At 38.5% G+C, this 19,152-nt stretch overlaps 1 protein-coding gene across 1 annotated transcript; it reads left to right on the top strand.

Annotated features, from left to right (window-relative positions):
* The first annotated feature begins 3,922 nt into the window (after nt 1-3,922).
* ptpn6 (protein tyrosine phosphatase, non-receptor type 6) lies at nt 3,923-18,603 on the top strand. Its single transcript, XM_023964450.1, has 16 exons — nt 3,923-4,440; nt 4,753-4,824; nt 5,774-5,896; nt 6,863-7,057; nt 10,417-10,600; nt 11,339-11,455; nt 11,729-11,857; nt 11,961-12,057; nt 12,168-12,247; nt 12,343-12,489; nt 13,480-13,611; nt 13,699-13,853; nt 15,260-15,327; nt 15,428-15,579; nt 15,888-15,952; nt 18,199-18,603. Exons 2-16 carry the CDS (start codon nt 4,817-4,819, stop codon nt 18,293-18,295), a joined length of 1,749 nt encoding a protein of 582 aa, XP_023820218.1. The 5' UTR covers nt 3,923-4,440; nt 4,753-4,816; the 3' UTR covers nt 18,296-18,603.
* The last annotated feature ends 549 nt before the right edge of the window (nt 18,604-19,152 follow it).

Here is a 19,152-nt window from a genome sequence, read left to right as displayed (position 1 = left end):
GACAAAATTGAAGTAAATTACAGGGTGGGAGGATAAGCTAGGCACAAGCTTGATAACTTATCTTAAAGGAGAGGAGCTACATTCACTCCACTCTGTGAAGGAGTAAGAGCAGCAGCTGACCCATACAACAAAAATGTGTCATTTTTATTCATTTTGATTAAAGGTGAAACTTGCATGATTGATCAGAAGATTGATCCCTTTGGCTAATCTGTGTGGGTACAGGAGAGTTCACGCAATGCCTCACAAGTAAGCCTATTCTGCTCCTTTTTTTCTCCTTTACCTTATGTCAGTGACATTTATTTGTTTTAATCATTTACTTCTCAAGTATCTTAATTTTGTGTTTTCTTTGATGTTATTTCACCTTTATGAGAAGTAAAAAAAAAAGCATGAATTCACTGCTATAAGACCAGCAGGGTCCCATACCCTGCAACAGCAGCAGTAGTTCAGAAAAATGAACTTTAATGGTTTCTACCTTTTAATTTAAAACCATTTAGCACTTAGAATGGAAGAAATAAAATAAATCTGAAAATAAATGAACATTGCACAAAATGAGAAATCCGCCATCAACCGAAAAGTAAAAATGAACAAAGCAAAAATATTTTGTGCAGCCAAAAATATCTTCAGAAACAAGTTTTAGAATGGGTTAAATCTTATTTACTCCTTGTGTCAATGTTTAGATATATGAACACTACAAATAATCTGCAGAAGAAATTGTCAGGCAAAATGCATGGAAAATGTGTTTGCTATGGAGCTGTTTCTCTTTCTGTTTACAATATATAATTATGAATTCTTAATTACTTATTAGCAGTGAACTTGAATAAACTGATTCTATTTTTAGCAAACAAAATGTCTTATTTAGGTTTTTTTTCTGCAAGTTTAAGTAGTAATTAAAATTATATACATATATATACTGTTTTGTGTGAACAATGCTTCTATCTGCTTCTATGCTATCTGATAGATTAGCTTCTCATTTGTCTCGGTTAAACTGTACCATCTCATCTGTTTTTGTTTGCTGGTAATAGAAAATGTGTTTTTCTGCGTAAAACATCGTCCAATCTATAAATGGACTCCTCCCTAAATGCCACACAGCACTCTTCTTTTTTCAATTTCTTCTACTTGGTCCTCCGTTCTGTTCTTGTCCTCTTCATATAACGTCTGTACAAAATAGAATCAACGTGTCTGCTCCTCCATCCACCCCTATATGTCACTCTATTATCCTCTCTTTTTGAAAACCGTGAAGTGTTCTCTGCCTTTTCCATTCTTTTGGCAAAGTCCATTACCATCTATCCTCCTATATAACCATATCAAAGACCAAATTCCTCATCACTTACTCATCACCTCTTTCCCTCTCCAACATGTCACACGCTAGAACTAACAAAGCAGTCATTGGAAAATTTGCAACATCATAACTTGGTTTAAAAAAACCTGCAGACTTCTCCCATATGAGTTCATTTTATTATACTATTGTTTCATCAGTCAAATGTCAAAACACAAAAGAGTGTTACTACCTCGAATGACCATAGCAGTCAAATTGACTCCATGTTTTTTTTTTTTATTACGGGGGGTGCCATATTTCACTATTCACAACCTTTTTCTGATCTTTCTCCTGCTTTACTGTCTTTTGCTTTTTGTACTCTGTGAAGTTTATTTTATGAACTCATTTATTTTAGCTTTTACGTATTGTCTTGTTCTGTTTTACCTAGTTCCCCAAACACGCTTAGATGTTATAGTATAGTGTCAGTATAATCCAAATTCAATGCAAATAATGTCCAGCAGTCTAAATGACTGCCATGGTGATTCTAGTGGTGGAATTCCGGTAGACCAAGTGTAAAAGTCTGTTTCAATCGATACGCATTCCCCTCTACAGATCCACTGGATCACCTCATCCATCTCCCTCCTGAATTTCTCCTTCTCCTCCAGCTCAAATCCCACCTGAACTTGAACCTGCTCCTCATCTGTACGCTATGCTCACGTCACATCTGGGATCTTTCACACACAGGATATCTACCTTTCTTCTTTCCGTCATGTCAGCCAACTCTCTAGTTTTCCCTACATTCAAATTTCCTGCTCTACATCCTCGACTCCTGATTTTCCTTTTCTCTTTCTGCCCTCCTCCACTCTTTCTTCCACCGGCTGTGGTTCAATTTCCACCTGCGGCTTGAAGGTCAACATTATCGGTGGTAGTGGTTAACTCAGGCCATGACCAATCCGGTGTAAAAGTTCTGCTTGTAATTTGCATGACTGATTTGGCTTTGGCTTTATGTCAGTTACCCTCTTTGACACAACCGTCTGCATTTGCCCTGAGTTGGGACCGGCATACAAAAGCACTGGATCAGGCCACCTGGTGGTTGCTAAGCTAATAAAAACTAAAAACCAAGAGTCTGAGCGCTGTTGAAGGAGACGCCTGTGTGTGTCCTAAATAAGTTTAGAAACTCATTTAGAGTTATTTTGGTGTTAATTATGTTGAGAAACGCTTTCCCAGAACAGGAAGGAGAAAAACAAAGAAGACAATGCTTTCAATTGTTTTCCTAATAGCTGGTTCCGTCTGGCATTTCTTCAGTAAGCCTACATCCTCCTCTCCATAAAAAATGACCCTCGGCGTTTTAGAAAGTTTGGTGTCTATCTTCAGTCGTCAACTTTCCAGACTGCTTTGTATTATAGGGCCCATGTTTCCAAAGATAGCTGTTTGTTTTTAGCACAGCTGCTACTTAGCTTGCCAGGAACTGGCACAATTCAAATTCAGTTCTCCATCAAGCAGCTGTTTATAGCAGCATTTTAAATATGATATTCAGACTTTTAAACATCAAAAGCAACAATAACATTTAAAGTAACAACAACCATTAAACCGACTTCAAAGCTACAATCCATCCATCAGTTCTCTGAACCTGCTGAATCCCTTTCAGGGTCATAGGGTTGTTGGAGCCTATCCCTGTTACTGTTGGATAAACCCTGGAGAAGCAGCCAATTTGTTGCAGGGCTTAAAGTAACTAAATATCTAAAATCAAAATAAAGGAGTTGTTTTTCCCTGAAGAAAAAACATGCACTCAATCAATTCTATTCCTACTGATTGGTTCATTTAATAAGATCAACAAACTATAGATGTTTCTCTGTTCACCTTTTTTATGAGGCAGAAAATGCTCAAAGTATCAGTTTGCAGCGCAGTGCAAGCAAACCTGATAGCCCAAGTGAAAAGATCAAATCAGGAACCTTTTTTCCATCACTGTAGGTGTACAGCCATTCTATACGTGTGTGAAAAACGTCTGCCTTTGTCTGAGATTTGAAGCCTTAACATCTGAGAAACAAAGAGACCCCAAACCAAGTCTGACTGCAAAGCGCAAGTGAGGCAAATAATGCAAACAACAATAGCGGGCGTTAACCCCGACGACACCTGCAGGGCTGCATGTGTGTGTTTGTTGGTGCAGGGGCGGGGAGAGCTGCACCATGTACTAGAAACTACACACTTATTCACTTTTTCCTTTAATTTTTTGCTGCAAACACATAAAACCACCAAAGTCCGCTAGTCACTGAACGATTTTACACCTCATGTAGGAAACCATTATTTTCCACTTACATGCTATCTGGTTGTGAGGAATTCATGAAATAATTGCTACTGTATTTGCATTTTCATTTGTTGTGCATTTGCTTCTACGCAAATTTTTGTGTTGTTTTTAGGGATACAAAAAACTCCCCTAAAAGTCACAATATGTACTTTGTGTTTGTGGCTGCAGATAATTTACTCCGTATAAGGATAAAGCAGCAATTTTCAAGGTGCTGGATCGGCGTTCTTTAAATTAAAACAGTTGACAACAGCACATGATATATCAGCTTGCAGCAGCACACGCACACATGCAGCCTCACACATGCAGAGGGGGGAAGGTTCAAATGAGGAAGTGTTCTGTTCTGACCTTTGTGTTTCGCACACTCGTACACACCTGGAAGTAAAGAACAGAGGGCAGATTCAGCCGACAGGTGGAGGAAACTTTGCAAATACTTTCTGTTAGACAAAGAGCGGGCATATTTGTGCATTGATGAGGAGATGGAACTGCCTTTTTGGAGGGTGTTTTTCAACCATACGCCTGTTGGAATTGCCGTTGTCTCACAGCTCTGAACAGAGGAGTCATCTAAAGAAGCTCTGCAGCTGTTTTTCCAGAAGACGGAGGTGATGGAGTTGAAGCCTTCTCTGCTCTTAGATTGGCAACGTTTTTATTTTGGTCATCAATAAAAGAAAAAGAAAAAAAAAAGACACCATCTTTATCTGCTTGAGGAATTCCGGCCTGTCAGCTATTTTGGTTCCTGTCTTGCTTTCACTACTTTGTGAAAGGAGACGTAGAAAGGAAGGAAGGGGAGAGCGTATGAGCACGACGCAGAGGAGGGGAGACAGACACATACAGCGTCAACGTCTCGACCAGTGTCAGTTGTTTTCAGGAGCAGCTGAGGAGAGTAAGTGTTTACCTGCTTTTGCTGTTGAAGGGAAGACTGAGAACCGGGGTCAGCGGCGGTCCGCTGGTGGGTGGTGGCGGGGCAGGGGTGGGTATTAAGTTAATGTGTTACACCAGAGGGAGAGCAAAGGCAATTAGATTTAATTGATTCTTGATAAAAATATCTTAAGTTGAAGGTCAAGTTAGCGCTTGACATACCAAATGTGTTTGCGGTAAATGTACAATTCAAGTAGACCAAAAGTAAGGAAGCTGCAAAAACTACACAAACTTTCAACGCCAAAGTGTGTGATCTGAGTCTACACATGTGCCGCAGGAACAAGCGACTCTTCCCAAATCGCTCTTCTTCTCTTTAGTCCCAGAAAAAGTGAGGAGACGCCATGGTTCGGTGAGTCAAGCCTCTGCCGGACACATCAAACTCTGGTTTTGTTCTTTGTGTTTTGTGCAACAACTTCTCTGTTTCCATTCCTCCTTTTGTCTATTCCCTGCTGCTGGCCTGTCCTGCTCCTCTTCTGTCATGTCATTTGTGATCCCTCGTCAGCTAAACCCTGCAAGTTCAGTATAAGAGACTGGGACATAAATAAAGTGTTTAGGTTTCAGTTCTGTTGTTTCCTCAAAGCTCCACAGTGTCAGACAGATCATGTGTTCGAAAACAGTTATTAACCTTTTTTGTGCAATATGTCAGATTTTAAAAACCTGGTTATTCGTCTAGCTAATAAGGCTGTAAAGCAACATAATTTATTAAAGTACGTCAGCATTACTGACTATGCCCTAATGCACGCTTTGTTTTCCTGATGATCAACAAATTGCATGTAGGTAAAGTGAAAATAGTTTCTGAAGGTTTATGTTAAACCCTTATTGGATCAAGGATTTGGACTGTGGTTCATCACATGAAATTGTCTTTTATCTTTCTTAGGCCAGTGAAACCAAAGGCTTTAATAAAACCTTTAATTTATCACGTTAAAGTCACCCTCTGCCTTAGTATTATTTATGTTTGAGACTCTAAAACAAAAAATATAAAAATGAATATGTTGATTTTGAGGATTTTTACAAAGAATCTACTCAAGATTGTAATGAAACCTAATAATGTTTAAAAGATCATCACCTGAATTTCTTCCCTTCTTTTATTAAAAAGTACAGCTTTTCTCTCCATCTTTACACTTTCTTGCACCCCTGATCTTGTCGAGAAACTCCCATCTCTCTTTTGCGTATGCGTGCACCTGGATTTTCTTGGTCTATTTAAAGCTGTACATTTTAAATCTATGTGACACATGTATGCCTTCTACTAGGTCAATGTTGTTGTGCTTCATCTTTTCTATCTTTGTGCGTCGATCCAGGTGGTTCCACAGAGACATCACAGGCCTGCAGGCTGAGGAAATACTGAAGCTGCGAGGCATTGACGGAAGCTTTTTAGCTCGACCCAGCAAGAAAAACGTTGGAGATTTCTCCCTGTCTGTCAGGTAATGTCTGGTGTGAACAGATGCAGCACATGAGCTGCATCTGCAAAACTTCTTTCAAGTTTTGCAGCCTTTATTTGATGATAAGAAAATAAGCTGAGAGCTGCAGGCTCCCGCCAGGGCCTATATTTTGATGCGAATGATCTACGCACACATGCCAGTTTTGTTGGAGGCCTTTTCTTAAAGTGAGTAAAAGTAGCAGCAATGGAAGCGATTCTTATAATTTATAAAACTTTGCGGATTGAAAAAAAAGGTTGTTACAGAACTCCAAAAGACGTGGTTGCATCTTCTTTGAACAACAGCAGAAAATTAGTCAGATTTGCTCATTTTAGATGTCTTATCTGTAACTTCTTACAGCAAAAGATCCCTTTCCAAGCTCCACTTTGTGAAAACAGTTAGCACTTTCCAATTTTGTGTGAAAAAGTGCACAGCTCTAAATGATCTACTTACTCCCAAGGCCACTTTCTTAGAAAAAAATGCATTTTGGTTAATTCTTATCCTTTCATTTGGATTAAAAAACAATAATTCTAACAGAAAAAACATGTTTTTATGTAAAAAAAAAAAAAAAAAAAAAAAAAAAGAGTCTGAAAGCTTGATCGACAGTTTGATGAACCAAAAATGTTATTTTTGTTTGTAAAATTGTCTATTAAATCTGATTTTTTATTTATTCCGATGCTAAAGCCGCATTTTTCTAATATTTCTCCTCCTTTGGCCGCCCAAGTTGAGCTTAAAAATATGGAAAATAAATTTGTTGTTACACATGCTGCCAAAAATCTTTTAATAGGATCGATTGACTTCGATATTTGATAAGCTCGCAGCTGTAGCCAGGCTGAAAAGGACCATCACGTTTATGTCGGTTTACTGAGTATAAAAGTCCTCACCTGGTGCTTTTGTACCTGCTGCCATCACAAAGAAACCGTTAACAGTTTTCTTGGTGTGGCCTTGGTGTTTTTGTTTTTTCCTCTCCAGGGTGGGTGATCAAGTGACCCACATCCGCATCCAGAACACAGGTGACTACTATGACCTGTACGGAGGGGAGAAATTTGCCACCCTGTCTGAGCTGGTGGACTACTACACATCCGATAGTGGGACCCTGCAGGACAAGGACGGCACCCTTATCCAGCTTAAATATCCCCTAAACTGCTCGGACCCAACCACTGAGAGGTCTGTGCTTTCCTCAGTCCTTTTTTCTTTTTCATTCTTCACTTCCGCTGCAGGTTTGACGTGTCCTACTTTCATTCAACTCATTGTGAGGCCTGCGCTCACACGCACCTCAAGCTTGCGAGGTGTAAATGTGTTTGGTTAGGTGGTGAAGCCAAAAATAGTCAGCCGTGACCAGCTATGCTGCTTTTTTAAAATCCGATTGTGTCAACAAAAATCAGTTGGAGCCCAGCAGCCACTTTTTCTTTGTAATTGAGGTTTATCTGTCTCTTTTTCAGTTTGTCACATTATTCAATCTGTGGAGACTTTGTTGCCTCATTTAGAGGAGCTTTGAGGTTACAAGCAATGGCGACATTATCTGAAGTGGGAAATAGCAAAACCTTTACCCACATTCTTTATTGAAACACAACTGTTTCTTACTCCAATATTTCCATGCCCAAAAGATGCCCTCTTAATTATCTGGATGGAAGAGTTAACGTATGTCAAACGTGTAATGAAGTCCCGATGTGCAACTCATCAACACAGGCAAACTCTGGACCTGCGTCCTGCTAGAATAAACTGCCATGTTTCTTCTACAATCAGAAAAAATAAGGAGCCAAATTATTTGACATTGAGCAACATACACACATCAAGCAAAAGAGACCAATTAAGAGAGGTAAATAACTGTAAAAAAAACAAAAAAACATGCACCCTCCAAATAAATGAAAGTTAAGGATTTATAGTTAGACCAATTCAGTATAAAATTACAACTATAATATAATTTAGAATGAAACAACTGACATGTCAAAAAATACAACAAAGTCCTTTACTTCAATCAATTTCTGTGCATTTTGTCAATTTTAAATAGAACCATAAATATTACAAAAACAAGAAATCATTCTTAGTAACGAAGACTTGTTAGCATTAACGCCCTCTTAGCGTGACATTAGAAATGATTTTATAAAACTTTTTTTTTACTCTACAACCTTTTTAGTCTCATAAAATGTGACAGAAATTCTGCTTTGCTTTTTCAAGCAGAAGTTAAAAAAAAAAAACTCTTGCAGAGAAATGAAGCTAATTTTGATCCTTTATCAAATAACTTTTGGAGTGTCAGTAAGTTGACCTTCGGCCTTACTGTTGTAGTAACAGCTTATGACAGCACCTACAGCTCTTTATTTGGCTGCTTTATTATTCACTTACAGTTAAAGGCTTGCATAGTGAAATAGGTTTATGTAAGATAAGCAGTAACTCAGTCAGCCTCAGTCGGTTGTGTTTGTACTCCACAACATTACACTCTGAATACCGTATATGAAATGTGGCAAACATTGCTTTTGCATTCATGTCATACACACCCTGATTCAACGGTGATAATGGCGTACATTCATACAATTTGCAGTCTCCTTCCCTACTCAACCCAGTCTTGGAAAATCAAACTAAAAGTATTTTTTGCAATCTTTCCTCATGTTTTTTTGTAACAAACTTTGTCAAATTTTGGTATTAACGTTTAAAGACATAAAACTGCCAATTAAAACAAAATTATTACACTGGGGGCGGCCGTGGTGCAGAGCGATCAACCGCTGATCAGAAGATTGCCGGTTCACTTCATGTGTCAAAGTGCCCTTGGGCAAGACACCGCACCCCACGTTTCTCCTGGTAGTTATAGGTTAGCGCCAGTGTTCGGCAGCGGAACTGCCATCAGTGTGTGAATGTGGGTGAATGGGTCTGTGACAGCAAAGCGCTCTGGGCCTTTTAAGACGGTGGTGAAGTGTACGCCATTTACAATCCTAATCGTATTAGTAAAGCTAATAAACTGCTTTTTTCTCCAGTTCAAGATACCTCATCTTGGATGTATTATATCTAAGATGCTTTCCGTGAAAGCAGGATAAAATCCAAAACTTACAGTAAACATAAAACTAAACATTGAAAACTAAGAAACTATGCACATTTTTGTTAACTTATTCTTTGTTCTAACTCCTGATTTCCTTCTTTTGTGCTTCCATCAAAGGTTTGTTATTAAATTTAGTCGGCGGGTGTTACGCATAGGCCATGTCTTTGTGCACAACCAACAAAACTTCTGCAGGAACTGCAAATCAGATGAATGTCTTAAACTGGTTGCTGTTCATCTGAATTAGTGTGGGAACAAAATGAAACAAATATTGCAATACAGTCTTTGAGAGTTTCACGCTAATCCTCCGATGCTGACAGCCACTTTTCTCATGCATGAAGATGTCTGACTGATGGAGGTTTCCTCCTTCCTGAAGAAGGTTTCCAGTTGATTGATGTCCAACTGCAGTGATAGAATCGGTTGAAAATCTAAAGAACTTTACTTTCTGTGCCTTCGCTTAGACTGGCAGCCCATACTACCCCCCCCCCCCCATCCTTTTTCTCTCTTCTCTGCTTCTCTCTGTTTGTCAGTTGTCTAACTTCCCTTTTGTTGCTGCGGTTGGAAACTTTAAGTTTTGACACTCTTGAAAGCAATGGCCAGACCCTGCCTGTCTTCCTCTATTGCACACCCGATCATGATCTTGCTCACTTGCTATCTTCCTCATCTGACGCAAAACTCTCTGTCATCTCAGCAAAGTGTGATTAAAAGCAGCTCAGCAGGTCACTTTGTGGTGCAGTTGTTTTGATACCACTTCTCAGAGAGGACACGCTTGTTATTGCACCGCGTGCTAAAATTCGTTTTTTTTCCATAGGTGCAGGCAGGCGCAGGCTGCCCGGTTGCAGGTTCTCCTTGCTACTGTGCAGCCTTGATTAACAAATTTCTGTGAGATTTAAAAATAAAGTAAATCAAAGCTTGCAAACAACACTTGAGAGAGCAGACAGAAAAAGAAGGGAGGCTGAGGGACGGGCATCTGTGAGTGCTACTTATCGAAAAGGGGGGGCAGGCTATAAATACTTTGTCCTGTTCAGGCATGAAATCTGTCATCAGAAATTTTCCGACCGCAATGCAGGAAGTTTAGAAGAAGAAATAGAGAACTGTACCTAAAATTAAGTCACACTCAACTCAACTAAGAGTATTTCTGTTCACTCACAGACTTTTTGTAAAAAAAAAAAAAAGCAACAAAAAACTAATATATATAGGAGTATTGCATCCCTGTTCTGTGAATTTAACCAGTCTTTCTGTTTGCAGCTTTTACTCCAGTGTGAATGCAACATGCTGAAGACTTTTCTGTTTTTAACTCATCCTCAGGTCAGGTTTAGTCTTGAGGAGAAAGATATGTCAATTTACAAGTCAAAAATCGCCTGCACATAAAAACTGCCTTATTCTGATCCGTCATAGTGGAGGCCACAGCCGTCAACCTCGACAGCTCACAAAACCAGTTGAGCTCGGGCTGGGACTATGTGAAAAACTGTGGCTTAGCAGTGTGCTTGTGCCCTAGGTGGTACCACGGTCACCTGTCCGGCCCGAATGCAGAGAAGCTGCTCACTGTGCGAGATGAGCCCGGGACCTTCCTGGTCAGGGAGTCGCTGTCCAAGCCTGGAGATTTTGTGCTCTCCGCCTTGACAGATGAAATATCTAAAAGCGGGACAAAAAGGGTCTCCCACATCAAGATAATGTGTCAGGTGAGTGCTTGTCTTTACTGCTACTTGTTTTATATTTGTAAAACCACAACAAAAGGGAAAAAGTCAGAAAAGGTCTTTCCAGAATTGTGCAGTGCAACTTAAAATGAACTCTCATTTCCCCGCCTTATGCAACAACAGACTTTTCTTTTTGTTTCAACTTGCGGATATGTTCAACACTTTTTTCCCCCTGGCTACAAAGACTATATTATTTTCTTCTGACATATCTAAGTGTTTACATGCTTCCTAAGCGGTGTGAAAAAAAAACAGGGCCAGCTCGTTTCCATGATCTGCATCCTGACGTGGCAGGCGACCGTTAGGGCTTTTGCATTTTATTTTTAGCTGCGACCGACCTCACAGAAAACACCATTCAGTCTTTACTTAAAAGAGGGGCATTGTTTCTATGCACTGTTAGCATGTAAAAGCTTAATGGGGGATTAGGTGATGGGTCATAGAGGCCTTTTCATAAGCTCTCAACTGAGGTCAGGTGAAATCCTTGGCTGGTGTTTGCTGTAGCGCTAAAGGTTCAACCTCGTTAAAGGTATTAGATATACCACAGCTTCATTGTATGGCATGCATTCAAGCTTTTAACTTCTAATAATTTTTTTTTCTGTCACAATTATTTTTTGCTTGTGAGGAAATTAAAAGTTAGTATGCACTTTATGTATTTTTGGACCTAATGAAAATAATGTGCGTGTTAGAGAAAAATCAACCAACACAAGCTTTTTTTTGTGCATCCAGAATGACAGGTACACAGTGGGGGGCTCGGAAACGTTCGACACTCTGACAGATTTAGTGGACTACTACAAACGCAAAGGAATCGAGGAGGTTTCTGGAAACTGGGTTTATCTCAAGCAGGTGAACTGAACTCATTTTCCATTTAATAACAACGCTTTGTAATTTGTCACACAAAGCATAAATGACACATTCCACATCTCTACATCTAACGGTGAATTAAGAGTGTCCGTGGGCTGTGGAGGACAGAAACACGGCTCTTATGATATTTGTTAAAAGTTAAAATACGCAGCCCACAGATAGAAATTATTACTCACTTGTTTGCCTCGTTGATAATTTCGTAACTCTACTTTCATATCTGTTAAAAATATTTTCTGTTTGCCTTTTTTTCCCCAGCCGTATTACTCTACCAGGGTAAACGCAGCAGATATCGACAGCAGAGTAAGGCAGCTGGACCAGACCCCACAGGAGCAGCTGGAGGAAGAAGGCCAGAAGAGCAAGGCGGGCTTCTGGGAGGAATTTGACGTAAGAAGTGCAAAACAAGAACAAATACGTAGGGTCTGTATTTCCACCGCTACTGACCTGACTATCTGTCTAACCACGAGTTCTTCTCGGCCCTTCCTGACAGGCTCTTCAGAAGTTGGAAGCCAAAGTGAAAAAGAGCAGAGAGGAAGGCCAAAGACCAGAAAATAAGAGCAAAAACAGATACAAGAACATTCTTCCCTGTGAGCTCCTGTTTCATCCTCCTCTCTCAATAAAACTCCACATGTTTGGTGCTTATTGTGACCAATTGTTCCTACTCTCAACCCCCCCCCCCCCCCCTTTTTAACATAAGTTAACGACACGAGAGTCATCCTGCAGGACACTGATCCCAACGTTGTCGGCTCTGATTACATCAATGCCAACTATGTAAAAGTAAGTCTAAAAGTTGCTGTGGGCTCACAGAAACCCGACAGTCGACTGTTTGGTTTGTTTTAACTTGTCTTGCCCGACTCAACCCCTGTCTGCAGAACAAACTGCAGGAGTTAGGAGATCAGAAGGTTTACATCGCCACCCAGGGATGCCTAGCCACAACTGTCAATGATTTTTGGCAGATGGTATGGCAGGAGAACACGCGCGTGATCGTCATGACGACCAGAGAGGTGGAGAAAGGACGGGTCAGTAGCAGAACAATTTAAAGCCATCGTTTCATTTATGTGTTTGATGAAAATAAAAACACTTAATGTAAAAGTAGCTGGTTGTCATTCAACATCTCAAATTAAATAAATATATTTTATTTTACCAACATTTCTAATTTAACAACCCTAAACTTTATTTCTATGATGCCAGACGTAATTGTGAGTTGGCTTTGCTGCTGGAAATTCATGTATTAAATGAAAATTGCAAAAGGCTCAACTGTGTAAAGTTTGTAGAGCTGCCAACTTCTTTACTTTTCATTCTTGAAAATCCTTGAGAAAACATGTGCTGCCCTTTCACACTCACAAACTAGACAAACTAGAACATGTTTCATTTATTTATTTGTTCCTTTCATGAAAATTGATGTTCAAATGTTTACATGTTTCTCTTGCATATTGAACATTTTCATGATTGGAAGGGAGCAGAATTGAAGAACACAATTCTTATAATTATCTACTCCCTTTGTCAGATAGACTTAGCTATAGGCTTTAGGAAAAAATAAAAAACAGTGGTCCAGAAGTTTGCTTGCAAGTGAATTTTGTTACTGAAAAAAATCTACCTTAGAACATAAATTACTTACTTTAAAAAAAAGGCAAACAAAAATAGAAAGTGAGAAAATATATGCAGAAATGATTTCGTAAAAGGATGAAGGCACCAACCAGAGCTAGTTTTCTTTTAGTTTTTTTTTAGCAGAACCTTCTCCAAAACATCAGCCGCTGTATCTGTGTGAAGTTTTCCGGTGTTTGATGGGCTCAAACTGAACCATATGAAGGTGTTATTATTTTTCCCCACTTGGACCGAGTGTTTGGACTTGTCCAGGTGTGAAAGAGCCCTTAAATCCACGGTGTGAATATGATTCATTTTGTAAATTGGTTTGGATTGAAGTGCCCTGTAAAAAAGCAAAGCTGTACAGCTGATTATAATGATAATTGTAGGGTGGTTTTTTTTTAGACTTTTTTTTCCCCCCACAGAATAAATGTGTGCCGTATTGGCCGGAGCTGCATAGTTCAAAGGAGGTGGGCCCTTACATAGTGACCTGTGACACGGAGAGAGAAGCTGTTGACTACAAAGTCAGGGTTTTGGAGATTTCACCTATGGCAAAGGTGACACCCAAACGGACCGCACTCATGCTCACGTCTATTCAGGAAGCTGATTTTCCATACATACTCAGTGTATCTTCTCATTTCCAGCCACAACTGTCACGTACTATCTGGCACTATCAGTACCTCAGTTGGCCTGATCACGGAGTCCCTCAGGAGCCCGGTGGAGTCCTTAGCTTTCTGATTCAAGTCAACGGCAAGCAGGCTGAATACCCTGAAGCTGGGCCCATAATTGTTCATTGCAGGTACTTTAAAAGTTCCCCAACTAAAGGGACATCCTTTTTTTTTTTTATGCAAAATATATATCTTCTTTTTGACAAAGCATTGCTCTCATAATCCTACATGAAAAGATAATTCTAACAGGATTGAGAGTTGATCTAACGTTTTCTGGTTTAAGCTCAGCCTCGTTCTAATTAAACAAAAGGGTTTGAGTTGATGTAACGTTGATCCTGTTGGAATTTCCCTAGTGGACTTTAGGGATGCTAAAGCTGCGGTGTTGTAACGATTACATAATCCTCAGAATTCAGGAATCCCAAAGCCTAAATCTTTCCCTCACATGCACTGATTCCCACTGTGTCTGAATAAAACTGTACCGTTTTGCACATTACCAAAGTCCCTTCCGTTTCTGTAATCTTTAAAAGAGGATTAACAATAGATTGAAAATGTTTTTGTGAATCCAAAAAAAGTGCAGACAATAGAAATCCATAGGAATAAAAGGAAGCAGGTTTAAACATGGATTAAACTACAAACAAAAAAACAGCCAGGATAATTGACTACAAGAACGTTAATTGAGGAGGAAGTTTGTTCATGTAAACCCCCATCAAATCTTATATCATAATAAAAGACAGAAAAGATAATAAAGGACTAAAGGAATTGCTTTATATTCGGATTTTCGAAGCAGACAGATTCATGCAGGCGTGAAAAATAACTATAAAAACTTCCCTAAGTAACCCTTTTAATATTAATTAAGTGAATGTGCTTTTATTCCTGAAACTGCTATAATCTGGGCATAATCATTTACAACATTACAGCTGTAAACTCACAGCCGTAAACATGACGGGTTGCCTGTTATAAAAGCTCAATAGAAACAGGTTAAAGGCTCTTAATAAACTTTTGATAAAGTTCCATAACAGTTTCTTGTACACATTTAACTTCCTTGAAACTGAAATCTTTATGTCCTCTTCAACGCACGATCAAATTTCTGATCAGTTTTCCGTTTAAAACGAGCACCCCAGAAATATGCGTGCGTGCACGGTTGGTGCGACCTCACCACGATCGAGGATGGGTTTCGGTTTATTTCTGCACTTCCTGACATCTATAATTAGCCCCACGGCTTTGGCTGATCTTAGATCAAAGGGGGCTGTAATCTAGTGTGGAACTTTTTTACATTTATTAAAAAGTCATTTCAGGACAAACATAAATCTGGTACTCAAAGAAAAAAACAAACATGCAAAAAAAATTTTAAAAAACCACAGCATGGAAATCCTTAAACTAAAAGGATTAAGTTTTTCCACACGATAACTTAAAAAACTATATGCACACTGATTAAAATTGACTACGACAGAAACGGGTAGATGAACTTTGCAGCGTTTCCGATTGGATTGCAGTTTTATGGTTTCAGTGAAATGACCTCTTTTTGGAATTTGTGCAGTGCTGGAATCGGCCGGACGGGAACAATCCTGGTTATTGACATGATTATTGACACCATTGACACCCTAGGTAAACATTTTTTTATAAACAAACTGCTCAAATGTAATAAAAGTTTTTTTTTAATTTATTTTAGTGAAGCAACATTTCTATTATCACATTTTTCTTTCAGGTCTGGATTGTGATATTGACATCCCAAAGTACATACAGATGGTTCGAGAGCAGCGCTCTGGTATGGTGCAAACCGAGGCCCAGTACAAATTCATCTACCTGGCCGTATCTGAATACATACAGACCACCAAAACCAAGGACTGTGCCTACATGGTGAGGAAACAGGACTGCAAGTCCTGGACAATGACCAGGATTATGGCTTTTACTCTCAAAATTCAGTTGCATTGAAATAGGAACAAAAAACAGACCTTTGCAGGTGTTTTTCTGAACATCGAAGTTGACTAGTTTGATACTAGCAGAGTGATAAGCTATTACTGTGGTTTATGCAAGATGAACATTGACCCAGAGAGAGTGAGAGCCCAGAATTAACTACCAGGAAGACATAAGGAACAACATTTATGTGTGGAAAAAAAAAGAAAAGGTGTCACAAATATTTATGAATTTCTTTCTTTCCTCCACAGGAGACTGACACAGAGTACGGAAATTTGCAGCTCAAACACCAGCCAGCGAGCAGAAAGGTGTCAAAGTAAGTTAGCAAGCATGCCAACGAATGGGGTGTCTTTTACACGTTCACATCACCCCTCGAAATTTAACACTGCTGCCCTATTTCTGTTTAAAAAAATCATGACTTAGCTTCTTTTTTTGCCTTATGAGAGCAGTTTTTGTCATAGAGCTGAACTGCAGATGGTGTCAGGAGCAGAAAGATTGTGTTTGGACTTTGATATAATTGTTTTTTCCCTGGGTTACAGTCCAAAGAACCTATTTAACCTCAAAAAACCGATTTGGGAAAAAACGATAGAGGAGCGAAAACAGCTTTTAATAGAAACAAAGATTTTTAAGGGCTTAGATGACAGACCAATATGACAAAAGGAGGTGATAACCTGCTCTAAATATCTCAAAAGGTGAACATTAACACCTAGAATCTTGGGTTACTACAACTTTTCCTGGATCCAGAGGCAAAACTTCTGTCTCCCTTTTGTTTCTGTATTGCCAGCTTTGCAGCTATTTGAAATTTATAGAGCTAATATTATGACACCTTTGCAGCATAAAGGCGATGCTGTGTGACACATCTGTTCTGAGACTGCTCAAAATTTCACGACTGTTCCACGATTAGTAAGAGACAGTGCTGAAGGGAACTACTAAACTAGTTACTAAACTATTACTAAAATAGTGAACAACGGCATAGTACTTCTTGCTGTAGCAAACTAAGCCATTAATAACTAGTTTTGAAAAATGCTTTACTCGCTACATTTTCAGTAAGGAAATTTGATTAAAAAACGTAACAGTAGGAACACCATGAGGGATCCAAAGGTTAAAAAACGCCACAAACAGTAAATCTTTTGTTCTTTTTTGTTTGTAGTCAGTCATGTCTTTTTAATTTATTTTTTGCCTAAATTATAGGGCCAAACTTCCCTTTAGGCTTCATAGTCCCAAACACTTATCCATTTTGATGCTCAGTTGGTGTGTGTAGTCTTTTTTTCTTTTCTTTCACAGAGCCAACATCTGACTGTCCTGTTCTTGTAGGCTGACAAGTTTACTAATAATAAGCTACATTTTTTTTACTGTTTAGTCTTTTAGTCTTTATTGACTTGTATTTATTTTAACCATGATCAGCTCTCATCTAAATTTGTCACTTCAGGATTACTTTTAAAAATAACAAGTAATCTGAATTATAGTTTGCAAACATGTTGCACAACACACAGTTCACAATGCTAGCAAATGCTTTAAAGCAAAATCTGGTTAAGACTCAAAGATTTTAGATTGCAGCATCCAACAAAACACAGTGGATTTAAGCTAGTAAAGGTCAAGGATGAGTAAGTAATAAATAGCCAAAAAAAGGAGAAAAGCCTTTCTTCATTTCTGCCTTTTTAATGTTTTTGTTTCTCGACGTTTGTGAACGCTCTAAAGATCTATACGTGCTCAACAAAAACAGAGAAACTGTTTTTTTTGGGAGCAAAGTTCACCCTGGGCAGAATATTTCATGCTTCATGGGAAAATCCTTTGAAAAGACACTGAGGCTTTAGGTCAGAGGGTTATTTCTGGTCACTGTGAAAGAGGCTGTGTTGATAAACGATCAGTAGAATCTGGTTGCTAATAAAGAAATAATGCAGATTTTCAGGAATTAGGTCACATAATTAGCTTTGCAAAAGGTGGAGTTTAATCTGGCACACTCTAACTCCCCCTTCTGGCAGCGAGAACATACCAAAAAACTGCTGATGCATGCACATCCTGCACATCCTGCACACCTTTATGAAGGATAACTTTAGTTTTAGCTGTAAACACTAAGGTCATATTCGACCTACAGTTTCAAATGCTTTCATTCTGGTATTGATGTCACGGTTTTTCTCCACACGTTGATAAAAAGTGCTTTCATCCCTGGTTGTGATGCTGAACTACATGTTTTCACACCTCACTATCATATTAATCAGTCCTTGAGGAAAGCTGTGTTCAAGTGAGCCACTTCATTTGTGTGTTTTCCTTTTGGAAACATGTTAGCTGTTAAAGACAAACAACATTCCTATCATCTAATTACAAGAATGAAAGAGCAAACAGATCCTGATCAGTTCAGCCTGTTAAACACTGGAAACTGTGACCCATTTGGAGTTCAGAGTAGTTGACCGACAGTTTTGAGTACATGACTCTTGCATAGTTGGTCTATATTGTTATCACCTCATTAGCCTCCAACTAGTCTTTTAGATCTGTGTCTTAGGCCGGTAAAGACATAAATCTGAAAAAACAAATCAGTAATCAAAGTTTTCTATTTTTTTGCAGAAACAAGGAGGATGTTTATGAAAACCTGTCAAAAGCAAAGAAAGAAGGGAAAAAGGCAAAGCCTGACAAGAAAAGTGGATCGGTGAAGAAAAGATAGAAAAAAATTGGAGAGCCTTCATTGTTATATTTATGCTGTTTTTTTAAAGTACGTTTTTCAGTAAAAAATGCAAATCAACGAAATTTTAAAGATGGGAAAAAACGTTTTGACATTTTAAAATGTATTAATGTGATTGTCAAAATATAAAAAAGTGTGTGTAAACAACTTTTTACTTCTTGTGACTAACTGCGACAATCTCTTCAAATCCAATCTTAAACTTTTTCAAGCAGTTGTTTTATTTTCAATTCTTAATGTAATTTTTTTGTACTCGATAAGACTATTTAACTCCCAATAAAGCTTAAATAATACCTCTGTCATTATAGATTTATTTATTTATGTGCGACCAAGCACAAAAATCGATGGAATTCATATTGACCACATGTAACATGCGCAGCCAAAAAGCACATTGCTGCATTGCCTGGACGTATTTTAACCGTAACCATAACCCCACCTAATTACATTATAGTCACTTCCTTTTGACACATCAGTGGCCTTTGAAATCATTTGGTGTACAGAATTATTGCACAAATAAATCAATATATGCATGCTCTTAGCAAAAAGATAAAAAATAAGAGTTGATCAAACAAATTAAACTTCTAATGTACTTTACTCTATACTCTACTTACTTATAGACTATATTCAAATATACTTCTACTATACTTGAGAATAAGTTTTATAGCAAGTATGCTATAGACTACTAGAGCATGTATGTGTAGTGTTGAAAGTATACTAACTGCATACTTCATAATAAATTGGAACATTTTGAGTTTACAATATACTGTGATAAACTTCAAGTACACCTATTATTTTGTAGTACAATTAGGCAACTTTTTTGTTAATCATTAAAGCAAAGACTA

This window comes from Oryzias latipes, chromosome 16 (genome assembly GCF_002234675.1).
Source record: "Oryzias latipes chromosome 16, ASM223467v1".
Lineage (NCBI taxonomy): Eukaryota > Metazoa > Chordata > Actinopteri > Beloniformes > Adrianichthyidae > Oryzias > Oryzias latipes.
The sequence above is the reverse complement of the archived record's forward strand: the minus strand, read 5'-3'. Positions and strand labels throughout refer to the sequence as shown.

Bases quoted from the DNA above. Each gene is read 5' to 3' on its own strand.
- ptpn6 (XM_023964450.1), top strand. The intron at 12,248-12,342 runs GTAAGTCTAAAA...CCCTGTCTGCAG, and splicing joins TCAATGCCAACTATGTAAAA to AACAAACTGCAGGAGTTAGG. The intron at 12,490-13,479 runs GTCAGTAGCAGA...TTCCCCCCACAG, and splicing joins GAGAGGTGGAGAAAGGACGG to AATAAATGTGTGCCGTATTG.